The sequence below is a fragment of the Tachypleus tridentatus genome, chromosome 7 (assembly GCF_004210375.1).
Source record: "Tachypleus tridentatus isolate NWPU-2018 chromosome 7, ASM421037v1, whole genome shotgun sequence".
NCBI classification, from domain to species: domain Eukaryota; kingdom Metazoa; phylum Arthropoda; class Merostomata; order Xiphosura; family Limulidae; genus Tachypleus; species Tachypleus tridentatus.
The window spans coordinates 60,070,102-60,083,719 of NC_134831.1; the positions used below are offsets into that span (position 1 = coordinate 60,070,102).

The following is a 13,618-nucleotide window of genomic DNA, read 5'->3' on the forward strand; positions in this document are numbered from 1 at the left end:
GTTTCTCAAGAAAATTCGATAAATGGTCTAAGTATACGTCGCCTTTTCTTCAGTACAGTTCTACCGTTATATCATTCCATATTTTCATTACAGGAAATAACATTTAAATTATTTTAAAAAATTGGAGCAAATTTTAAAACAAACTTTGAACGATGCTACACTTATGTCACTGAAATCACTTTGCTCAGATTTTGTGCGCTATCTGTAAAGTATTAAGTAACAAGAGACACTTAGGTCGAAAAGTATAAAATCAAAACACAAAAAAGACAGAATGATAAAAATTATCACGTAAATGGTGATAAATGGTAAATACTTTAATTCGTGATATTAATAATTCCCATAGGACCAAGAATTAGAAGAAATACAACAACAATGACAAAAGGATGCCAAGCACATTCGAAAGGTAAATCTTCTTACAGAGTGGAGAAAAAAACAAAACTTTTAAACATACAAAAGTTGCAATTCACACATATCTACTTTATAAACCAATTACTTTGTGATTTAGAACATCAGATTAAACAAAAGAATTACCATTATATTAAGTACAAAATGTGAATTTACAGTTTGTTGTGTAGGAAAAGGTAAAGTGTTTATTTGTCTTCAATGGTTTTACGTAAGATTACATATGCACTCAAATCTTCTAAAATTTCGAGAAGACTGATTATCAAAATTAAATCAATATTGCTTCTCTTGCTGTAATGATCATTATTCTACAGTAACATGAATAGCTAATGATTCTCCCATTGTAGTAATAATATTTAATTCAGCAGCTGTTTATGTAGAAAGTACTTGTACAATATCTTCTGATTGCTCTAAGCACAGTGGTTTGGTTCTGCTATTTCTAGTGTAGTCAGTGGATATGTAGTTTGTTCAGATGAATTGCAAGTGTTCATATTATGTTCATCACTTTAAAAAGTTTTCATTTTCTAACACTCTTCCTTTTTTTAAATACTACAGTTTTGATCTATATTGAGTATCCATTAATTTAAATCTCTTATAATTCTTAATTAATCATCTCATTAAATATTCTAATGTAATTCTCGCTCCGGAAATTTGATACTAAAAAAAGGATCAGCTTATATTGAACAGTGAACACTATTTAACTTACTAACACACATATCCGTTTGTTTTAGCAGTGCTCGCTGCAGGGATAGAACCTTAGAGTTTATCGTCATAAGTGTTTTGGGAGAATCCACTGAGTCAAAAAGTATGTTAAATAAATCTACTTTTTTCGACACATATTATAAATTGTTCATAAAAATACTTTTAAACTATCCAATATTCTCTCTTTGACTCACACCATAAATATATTTTATAATATTTGTTTGGCTATTGAATAAAGTACTGAACAAAAGTTTATAATGATGGACTGAATAACAGAATTCACAGTTTGAAGCAGGAATATTATATTATATTTAGTTAAATTATTACGTATCAAAGAATATTTTTAAACGTTAGATCGTACATTTTACGTAAATATTTTTGGTATATTATAATTAAAAGTAAAATCCACTACAGCTATCTAAATTATAAGGTTTACTTATTCCTTTGTTTATCAAACTTTAATTCTCAGATATTATTCATTATTTACATAATTTATTCATTTATGTTAAACTCCTTTAATTTAATAATTACCAACTATCTACTCTTGAAAATATCGACTTTGTATTTTTTATAACTTTTAATTCTATATCTATCAACTTGGAAAAATAAATGTCCTTTTTCTAGCCTACTGTCAAATTTTCTGTTAGTTTAGATACGCTATTATAATAAATTCTATATTTTTTTCATAGTTTGAAATTCATTCTACATATTTAGCTTACATTTTCTTCTCAGTTTTAATGTCTTTCATCTCGTTTACGTAATTAGAAACTAAATTCTTAGATCACACAATCAACTACATTATTTTAAATTTTATGTATCAAGTACAATTACCAATTTTACAATTTTGACCAAATCAGTCTTCCAAGACAAGCACATTAATCGTAAAATATACTATACGTACATATAAAATTTTTCTTAATTGCTCTTTCGGATAATTTGTTAAATATCTTTTACAATTACTAAACAATAAGTTTCACGCATTCTCAGGACGGCTGGGATGTTTATTAGCACTTTAATTAAAGTGGTGATACCCATACCAACCGTCTTTAGAATACATTTTTACTTCAAGTGAGTTTCTCTTCATCACGAATAAGCATCATGCTTAAAAACTCTATACAATACGAGTTTCGCATTACTTCTGTTCTATAGTGTATGATCAGTGATTATTTTTTTTTTACGTTTTAGCAGATTTATAGTTTTATTTGAGATACTTAAAGCAACTAACGTCGAGAATGTAATTATATAAAGTCAGTAATGTGTAGGTAGGTTACTAAAGAAACACCGATTCCATGACAATGGTTTTTGATGGCTCTTTTTTTCATGAATTATGTTCTACAACGTATTGTGTACCATTCATCTATATTATTATTCTACGTATCTTATATGGCAACGAATATTTACGTTGCTTATAGAAATAATGGTTTTTCTGCTACAGTAGTAATAAAGCATGAGAGACATTAATTGTGTTTGACAATTAGGTGTATCCAAAGGAAGAAGACCCAACATTGCGGTGATTCCTGACAACGCCAAGTCTAGATAGAATCTTTTATATTAGCAACATCAGATAGCGAGGGTTTCGGATATCATCATTGTCTTCTAAGAAACTTCAATCACAACTAGACTACTAAATAAGGCTTTTAATTGTAGTGATATCAGTGCAGTTCTAGTTGTTGATCTTAGAACAGATCCTAGAGTATTCTTTTAATGTCTTCCACCCCTCAGTGGATATGAAATACATGATGAAATAGAAAACAACATTTCTTATTATCTAAACTGTCAAAAGACTTTAATTTAAGCCATGCTTCCATGGAAGTAGAACATCTTTTTTATATGATTCTACATCAGGTGAAAAGGACCCCGGCATGGCCTAATGGTTAGCTATGAGTATGAGAGTCCGAAACAGCAAACACGTTTTATGCTCACTTTCGGTCTTGGTTCCATGCAAACTTATGTATTTTTGCAACATTAATCTAAACATTCTGAATATTAGAATTAGGAGGCAAACCAATGATTAATTCCTCGGAAAGCATAACTTTGTGGCCAAACGTTAGCAAGTTCATAGAGAAACCAGTTTATTGATCCTGTGTCGGTCTGTACTTTACAAATGATTAACGTCAAGTGATCACCTCAGTTGACCAAACAGGCCTTAGACATTTTATATGAGCGTCTCGATAATTTCTGCTATAATTTCGTGTAGTACGAATTTTTACCATTTAGGCCCAATCATTGAGGTGTGTGTAATTCTTCTGGAACTGACTAACTGATCATTGCTAACTAATCAGCTACAAACACTACTGAAATGTGGGCACTGGAGTAATTAATTATGACTACTAGGCATCAGTTCCTTTTCCTGTTTCCAGGAAAGATCTAGCTACATTCATGGTTATCTTGATATGACCAGTTCTTTCTCTGACTGCAGTATTGATACTGTCATTCAATATTTAAAGGAAATATGATCAATTTAATCATTCTACATGTTGGCTATGGAATACAACACTTCCTTGAGTTTCGTATTATGTAATGTATTTTGAATCTTTTGGCTCAAGAACTTTCAGGAGTGCTAGCTGCTTCACAGTATGTGCTCTACTCTTTTAATGACTTTAGTAGGGGTAAAGTATATTCTTTCATGCCCTTTTAATAGCTTTCATAGTGTTATATTCCAAACATTGTGTGGTCACGATTTTGCCTTCTTCAATGCAGGTAGTGCTCAAAGTGGTTCAATGTCCTTTAACTGCTCTTCATGATGTTGTTCATTAATTAACTTTAAGACAACAGCTGTTTTTTTTTTTTCATAGCTTCTCTTCCTCTAGACATGGTTATCGGTGACTAACTTTGGCAACAATCCTGTTTTGTATCTGAATATTCTGCAAAATGGAAAATGTGTACTTTTGTAAAAATCAAAAAAAAAAAAAATCATTTGCACACCTGCTTTTCTGGATGATATTGCACAACAAACGTATGTTTTGCAGTGTTATCATTCAATGTATACAACAATCTCTTCTGGTTCGTTAAAGCTCATTAGCTATTTTATTAATACAAAACCTATTCTTATAGTAAATAAAATCCGTAAATTTAAAAACAATGTCAAAATGCTTAAATACTACAGCTGTAGAGAGTTATTACTTATATGTTCAAGAACAACTTTTGATAAGAATTAGTTAGGACATACATAAATGATTACCAACATCATACATATTCTGTACATATGACATTACAATTCTGATGTCTCTATACAGCATAAGCTGCCAATATGGCTTCAAGTAAATAGTGTAGGGGCATTTACAAAGCTTGTTTTATTTATTAGAATGATTTGTTGCTGTTCACGTCGCCCTGTTAAAGCATAAAGAAACATCAATAACTGAAACAGACAGAAATGCTGTTTTCTTTTCTGATATCTTTTCCACAAAGCCAAAAAAATTGCCTCTTTATTTGTTGATTAATGGCAGTCTTACATTGCTTAAATTTATTCAGATCAATAGATACACCATTTCAACCATCACATCTTTAAAGAAATTCTACGATTGTGTACTTCAGTGCACACTTTCCAAACATTTATTTTTTGTAAATGTCTTTATTGTTCCTTAATACAGTATGAGGACTTTGGCGAGGTGTAAAATATGTACCCTAACACTAATATGTCATCCACATATTTTGGGTATAATATTTATTAGAGAACACAAAAAGTGAGTTCCATCAACTACTTCAACCAGAACTTTTAAATATTTCAATGAGGTCTGTATCTTCGAAATGGAAACATATAAACACACATTATGACATTGGAGTCAACAAAAAAACCTTGGCACCCTTTCATGTTTTTACAGTTTTTAATGATGACCATATGTTTTCTGGTAGCTGTATAATCCCATCTTTTAACACTCACTTCTATTAGAGTACCATCTATATCTCTAGTATTCTAAAGGAATCCGAGCAACATTTATTTGAAATTGCATTTTTAACATCATATATAGAGGCTGAGTTAAACTTGTTCTACCCATTCGAACAAACATTTGCATACTCTGTTACCAGTTCCATGAGACTTCTCAGCTATCTAGGAAAGAGACTATTATAATATCTTACCATCAACTAAAGGTGCTCTGGAAGCTACATACTTTTTCTTGGATGTAATATGAATAAAGTAACACTAGTAACAAAGCTAATTTCATTTACTACTCTTTCACACAGTGTTCCTGCAACTAAATAAACCAGCAATTTGACATTCATTTGCTTATAACAACCCTGCATTAGTGGTGTAAACATCTTTATGTAATAGAAGAATATTAAATTTTCTTCCAGCCTTAACCTCACTTGGCATTTGATGGCTTGTCCACAGAACTATTATTCATCCATATAATAGCCAAATCTTGTCAATAACTCATACTACAAAGCCTTTCCTAAAATACTTATGCTTGAATTAAGATTTTCCATGGCTGTGTGTGCTCTGCTGACCTCTACTGGTAAAATCAAAACCAATATTTAATGGCTTGAGCTCTAGCTTTGATGATGCACTTTAAGTTCTTACAGCTTTTGTAATCATCAATAACTTCTTGTCTATGCATTATTATAAACACTTAGTATCTTTGGTAGTGTATATCTACTATTTCTTCACAGGCTTATTTAACATAAAATCAACTGTGGTTTAAATTAACTGGCATAGCAGCTCACACATTTTGCATGGAAACTTTTTTATTACTGTCAGATACTAGGATAAAACCAACAGTTTATCCATGTTAGAGGGATAAATGAGATGTAAGCAATCGTATTTTTAATATCCTTTTTCCTGGAATAGTAACAAATTTCTTAAGATAAGCCAAAACACTGTTCAGGGTAAGCCTTACAGCGTAGGTGATCAAAACGATATTCATTTTTGTTGAGCTACAGCATCTAACTTACGTTTCTTTACCCTATTAGATGCAAGGTCTCCAAGAGGTAACTCTACTGATGGCACATCTTAGTGTTTTCCAAAGTCACCACTTAGAACTTCATTGCAGCACACACTGCTTTTGATGAAGTAAGATTCTTACTTTTAGAGTGATGCTATAAAGACTTACTTCATAATCCTTTGATGATTATGATCCGAATCAATATACAAAGCTTACAACAACAATCAAGTAACCATCGGGGTATTCCTAGATGTCACAAAAGCATTCGACAGCGTTTGGCACAATGCCATCATATACAAACTAAACCACCTACAAATAAATCCTACGATAGTCAAATGGATTTCAAATTTTTTAACCAATAGAACAGCACAAGTAAAAAGTCAATAAAACCATATCCAAATTATTTAATATAACGGCAGGAGTGCCCCAAGGATCAGTCCTCTCTCCACTTCTTTACATGATTTTCGTCAGTGACATACCTTTTCCAAATCTAACATACACACACAATTCACAATACGCAGATGACATCGCAATCTGGAGCACCTCCAGAAACCCAGTAATGGCCATGTCTCGCGTACAAGAATCACTAAACAACGTCTCAACATGGAGCAACAAGTGGAGGGTCGTGTTAAATCCGACAAAAACACAAGCAATCATCTTCTATAGAAAACTAAAAAAGCAAAGAAAAAATCTAGAAAAAATAAATCTATCACTTGGAAACACAACCATTAACATGAGCAAAAACATCACATTCCTTGGCGTCACTTTCGACACAAAACTAACATGGAAAAACACATAAACAATATACACTCATCAATAAGAAAAGGATTTCATATCTAAAGACTATAACTGGTAAACAATCAAAATGCGCACCGAACACCATTATACAAATATACAAGGCTTACATCCGTCCACTAATAGAGTACAGATGTCAAGTAACATACAATATGTCAAACAACACACTCCAGAAAATCCAAGTGCAACAAAACAAAATATTAAAATCCGCATTCAGTTTACCATCTTTTACACCAACAAATTATCTACACCAAATTAGTAATTTACCAACTATAAGAGATAGAATAACAGAACTTTCTATGAAATATTATCGAAAAGCAGAAAACAGAAACAAACTAACGGCATCACTACACAAATTATCAAGTGCACCAACAAAATACACATCACCATACAACATATTTCAAGAATCACAATCCACTCAACAAAGAGTCTAAATACATAAAAACTATGTTATTAACATGAATTCCTTTTTTTTTCAGGTACAGGGCACACGACAGGCAAAACTTTCGGCGCCTGTCGTGTGAAAGTGGGTTTTCTCGGGGTACTCCCGTTTCCCCCCACATCAAAATCTTCAGGCATTGGATTTCTAGATCCCAGCCCAGGCAACCTTTTTGCCCGACCCAGAATCAGGCCGTTTGATTTGATCTGAACTTGAATGAATTACATTCATGTTCACATCTACCAACTTTTCTTTTCGAGACAGGTCCCGACCTTTCCTTCTTTCCACTGCTACCTTTGCCTCCACCCAAAGACCATTTAGTGAGACATTCCCCACCCAAAAAGTCAAGAATAATAACGATAATTAATTTATTAAAATAATAATAATAATAAAAAACCCACCATTTAATCCTAATAACAATCCACGAAGGGGACGAAGAGGAACTACAAAGTTCCTGAACACCCCAGTTGGAGAGAGAACTCTTCAGTTTCTCTCTCTCTAAACTGAACCCCTGCCACGTTAGTTTAGTTTAGTTTTAGCTTTGATGATTTTATTTGTTTGTTGTTAAGGATAAAACTACACAATGAGCTAGCTGTACTATACCATTCACAGGAATGGAAATTCGGTTTTTAGCAGTATAAGCCTTCAGGCTTACTGTTGAGCCACTATAGCCATGGTTTGTGGCTTATTTACCTATGCAATTAAGTTCTCTGTATGACAATGCCTTTAAGTCTCATCATCTGCCAAACACAAGGTTTGTTTTCTACCTGGTGGAACATATAGTGAATTTTTATCACTATACATTCTCAGCTTGACTTATTGAGATAAAATACTTACATCAAAGGCTGAACCATTGAAGATAAACTTCATTATTTGGTCCTTTAACCGAGTATTCTGTGTAGCAGCCTTTAGGGATCTCAGTTTAAGTCTCTTATCTGTACCCTTTTTAATAAGTAGATTTGTGTGTTTTTGCTAACTGGAATATTGTGATATGCCACACACACACTAGCTCTAAACCAGAATTACCTAAACATGTTAATGATTATACAGATTTAGCACTGTGACTCTTTTTTTCTTTTTGCAAACTTACAGTGAAAGATTATTGTTTGTTTCTAAAAATATTGTGCTTTGCAGATACCAAAACATAGTCAACCATAATTCCTTGTAGCTAAATACCTCAAGATTGTTCTTGGTGAGCACCAAGCAGTTTTGTACTCATGAAAAAGTGCCGCATAATGTCCCCTCATTCACTACGTTATTTTCAGGCTTTAAGTACACTAGTATCACATCTACTATCAAAGTCCTTCCACCTTCAACATATTCGCCCCCCCTGGCACAGCAGTAAGTCTGTGGACTCACAACACCAAAAATCGGGTTTCGATACTCGTGGTTGGCAAAGCACTGATAGCCCATTATGTAGCTTTGTGCTTAATTCTAAATAAACAAACAAATACAACATATTCCTGTGAGCCTAACTGTTAGAATAATGTCAGTTGGATGCTGACAGTGAAGCTGCACAAAAAATATCTTCTCAAGACCTTAGCACTTAAACTCTCTATCATAAAGCCAAGTCCCAACAAGATGTTGGTGAACAGTGAAGAAACACTTATAGTCTGGTTTGGCACTTTCACTCAAGAACTAATCAATAATCCTTAAAGAATTAAGTAGAGTACCTAGGCACTCCACTTTCAAGATTGAATTCTAGAAAGCATGGCTTAGATCCTATGCCATAGTAACGGACCAGCTGAAAACTCTTCTTCGAAAGAGAACTTACATAATGTATACTCTGTAAAGAAAAAAGAGAACCAGAAGATTATATCAAAGAGTTCTACACTTCTTGCACTTATTTTGTACAAAATATTATCTGGTCATGTGCTGTGCTAAGATATTCACATTCGAGAGTTAAATGCTGTCCTGAATATCGTACAAAACCGCATGTCTGATTACCCTGATGAAAAGTGTTTAAGTACAATAATGATACAAGTGATGATACAGTCCCCAAATAAACAAACAAACACGCTTTATTCACCAAACTAAGATCGAAAAGTAGTGAAAATGAAAGCAGTTAGCTACAAACATCAAAATAAGATACATTATTGAATTGTTGTTACAAGTACCAGAACACATGTTGGTTTTCACTAACAAATCGCAACAGATGATGACAAGTTCAGGAGATACAATGATACGAATATGGGGAAACATAATTGTTAGTTAATTTTAAGAACAAAACTTAAAACAACTTCCACACGAAGCTTTTAAGTCTCTCTGTCTTAATAACTTACACGTTTTAATAAGGAATTAAACGTAAAAAAACAAAGCCAAATCAGACCCAAATCATCCTTGTATTTTACATTATTCAGAATGCTACCATATTTACATTATTAGAGGAGTAATATTCAAAAAATACTGCTACCATGCAACTGAGTAGAAAAAACACAAAATAACTAAAACTCTTCTCAGCTGTGAAGTTACAAGTTTTGAGTTCTCACATTAGTTTGAAAATATATTACAGTTATGGAGGTGTGGATCATAATATACTGTTCTGCAGTAACTTGGAGTGTATGTTTATTATACAGCTGTGTTTTGCTCATGTGGTATTTTGTGGATGGTGGCAGTAGCTTATGTACATAGTGGAAGTTATATAGACGCTGATGGATTTCTATATAGATCAGATATGCTTATGGACAGACATTCTTCAGTAGCTTATATACACAATAGACGTTATTTGACTTAATGAAAGTACAGTAGGTTATATGGACAACCTGTGCTTATGAAGACATTGGTTATAGTAGGAATTAATCACATTATAAGAACAGTATGCATATTGCATTGGTTAGTCATCACAAATGTAAACTTTGGTCTCGTGAATGACATGTTTAGTTTTCTTGTGCTTAAGCCCATAGTTACACAAAAGGCTATCTGAGTTCTTCTTATATGGGTATCGAAACTCGTTTTATAGCGCTTAAGGTCGCAGACATACGGATGTACTACTGGGATGGGGCAACACTTTAGTAACTATATATTTTGTCCATGTTAAATTTTTTATCATTCAACAGTGTAATATAGTGAAATGTTTAAAAACTTTGAAATCGAATGACACCACATTCTATAGAATAAAACCGTCTCTATTCTCCAAGAAGGCCCCCGCTAGTAGAGCGGTAAGTCTACGGATTTACAACACTAAAATCAGGGGTTCGATTCCCCTCGGTGGGCTCAGCAGATAGCCCGTTGTGGCTTTGCTAAAGGAAAAACACAAACACACACACACTTCTCCAAGAAAGCACAAAATGGACATAGGTCTACCGTAATACATCCTTCACTAATCTGGAGCAATACTCTTTTGTAAAGTGAAAGTTATATTTATGAAATAAAGACATCTAATCCAAAATGTCATTGCAGTGCAATATGGCGAGCTACTGGTAATATTAACAAAACGATAATAATTAAAAAAGAATTTGAAAGTAATAAAGACTTTAATTTCCAAGCTTCCAGTCACTCGCATGAGGAAGATTGCAGAAGAAACTGAAAATGCTGCGACCTTATCAACCATGTGCCCTTCATATTCCCCCTTTTCATGAATCTTCAACGGGCAATTATGCCTATTGTAGTCAATTTAAATGAGGTTTCGGAAGCCGACATCTATTTGCTGCAGACGGTTCGTGTGAATTTGTTTAAAATGTGCGAGTTAAAACAGTCTCCCTGTTCTTCATAACAACTTGTTGCTATGAAAATTGCATAATCACTACAATTAAAACGAACACAATGTACAATGGAGAAAGTTTCAAGGACTGCATGGGACCTGGAAAAATGTTCGTAAAGTATGATTATCCTCCAGTTTAGTAGTTTAGGTACATAATAGGTGGTTTATGTAGATAGTAGTCCTATATACACAGTAGAATTTTAAGCAAATATTTATTACTCAGACGCTTAAATACATAATGAATACAGACATCGACAGTTATCGTGTTGCAAAGAGATGGGTGAATCTATTTGTTCTACAGTAGCTAATGAAAGTGTAACAACAGTGTATTTAAACATAAATTCTGTAGTTGGTTGTGCTAACAGTTGTTCAATAACAATAATAGATTAAATACAGTGGCTTTAAAGTAGTTAAAGTAGTGCCTTGCATATGTATGCCAATTACAAAGTTTGTATGTAAATATGGTTTTCATAAAAATCTGTCTTGAACACGATAGCGTTTTTAAACTTCAAATTCGCATTGCTAAAGTAAGAAAGGTATAGTGGTACTGTAGTAGCTTATATAGGTTGTGGTGATTAATGTACCTGGTTATTTTAGGAGATTATGTCAAAGGTAAAGCCATTTTAAGCTGTCTGCTACGTCAATCGCCAGGAATTCATCCCCGGACTTTAGCGTTGCAAGTTTAGACTTACTGCTATCCAACTGGGAGACAAGCTGGAGCATGGAGGTGCTAAAATACAGATGTAATCAACAACGTTTTTGATATAGAATTATTACTTTGTGGTTGGTCGTTCGATTTTCAATAAGACTGGTCATCAGTTGATGATACAATATTTTATACAGATATCAGTTTAGTTTCGTTTTTCTGCTTTTTTAGTTTTGTGAAACGTTTCGAAAATGACAGGTTCAGCAGCGATTCATGTATAGAGAGTTGTTCTACATAAACTACGTCAAAACTGCTTGTTTAATATCTTATGTTTCAGACATCTTATTACTGTTCGTGTTTTTTTTACAATAAAACTCTTTTTCCTAGATTACTTAAAATCAACCAAACTTATAAAAAAGGTTCAGAGCATATCGGCTTAAAGGAAGTTATATATAGTTTTACTAATACATTTGTTGTAAGAATAACTCAGGCGTTAAGTGGTTCAATAAGTTTTAAGTAAATCGTGTTTCATTTCTCTTTGTGATATACAGCTCTTTCATAACATAATTTACATCAATAAGAGTCCTGCAGTTACTGATGTAGAGATTGAACATTTTACATCTAAAATCTGATTCAATATTACTGTATGAAGAACAGTTGCTTCTGCATACATATATATAATGTCCTTACATATCTTGATGTAACATAAGTGTTATTAGAAGTAAAACAAGTCCATTACTGCCTCAATATGAGGTAATGGAACATGTTCACGCAAAAGAGTTATTAAAACGGTATTCAATAAATGTGGATTTAGACTTATATATATTATTTAGTCGTAAAGCGTCTTATGTAAATAGTTGTTTGTTTAACATATGAAACATTCTTTATTATCTTTCAGCAGATAGTGAATGTAAATGATGAATATAGTACTTTCGCTTCTACTGAAGATGGTTTGTTTTGTTCCTAACTCTTAACTTAGCAGAATGACAAATTGGAGTTGGATCTAGGAATAAATGTAGAACACGTTTTTGCAGTAGCTTTTCTTTACTGTTTTAAAATATATATAAACAGTGATCCTGGAATATGTCGAATAATGTTCTTTATTTGGTTATCCAGAGAGATTTTACACAAATTAAGGTCGTAATTCATAAGCATTTATATAAGTAAGTGCTCTACTAAACTATTAGAACAAAGATCTAGTGTCATATTGATCCATTGTTATTCAAAGTAAAAATTTATACTGGGAGTCTCACAAACACCAGGATGTGTGTCTGTAGTTCGATCGTAGTTTTTTCGTTAATGGATATTTTTTACAGATGTTCGCAGATAACGCTGGTAAGCGTGAGGTTCCACTCCATTCCAAATACCACAAACTTACTGGCTTCTGGTGACTGCTTTTGTCAAAGAAGGTGATTAAAGTTATGACATGTTCTTCAGGCCAGTTTCAACCAATAGAAATATACAAAACGAGTTCATCATCAACATCTCGAAAGAACTCAGATACATTATGGTGGAAACGAGGAATTATATTGTAGCTTCGATTATGAACATTATAAAAGAATTAAAAGGTCCAACTCCACTATGATAATATTAACCACACCATTACACTGTAGATTCGATTATGAACATTATAAAGGAATAAAAAGATTCAACTCCACTATGATAATATTAACCACACCATTACACTGTAGCTTCGATTATGAACATTATGAAGGAATAAGATTCAACTCCACTATGATAATATTAACCACACCATTACACTGTAGCTTCGATTATGAACATTATAAAGGAATAAAAAGATTCAACTCCACTATGATTATATTAACCACACCATTACACTGTAGATTCGATTATGAACATTATAAAAGAATTAAAAGGTCCAACTCCACTATGATAATATTAACCACACCATTACACTGTAGCTTCGATTATGAACATTATAAAGGAATAAAAAGATTCAACTCCACTATGATAATATTAACCACACCATTACACTGTAGCTTCGATTATGAACATCATAAAGGAATAAAAAGATTCAACTCCACTATGATAAT

The 13,618-nt window shown here is 32.8% G+C and overlaps 1 protein-coding gene across 15 annotated transcripts in view; it reads left to right on the plus strand.

Annotated features, from left to right (window-relative positions):
- The window catches only part of LOC143255764 (uncharacterized), a 78,810-nt gene that overhangs the window by 399 nt on the left and 64,793 nt on the right, over window positions 1-13,618 (plus strand). For 3 of the 15 annotated variants that reach the window (XR_013030824.1, XR_013030823.1, XR_013030830.1), the window contains exons 2-3: window positions 1,134-1,207; window positions 6,013-6,112. The exons of 5 other annotated variants lie outside the window; for them this stretch is intronic. Coding sequence is in view for 3 of the 10 variants with exons in the window: in XM_076511949.1 (XP_076368064.1) it covers window positions 1,134-1,207; window positions 2,583-2,644 (136 nt within the window). In the remaining 7 variants the exon portion in view is untranslated. Of the gene's footprint in view, window positions 1-1,133; window positions 1,208-2,582; window positions 4,685-6,012; window positions 6,113-13,618 lie in introns of those variants that run through there. 7 more of the 15 variants (XR_013030829.1, XR_013030825.1, XM_076511948.1 and 4 more) reach the window with 4 other exon arrangements.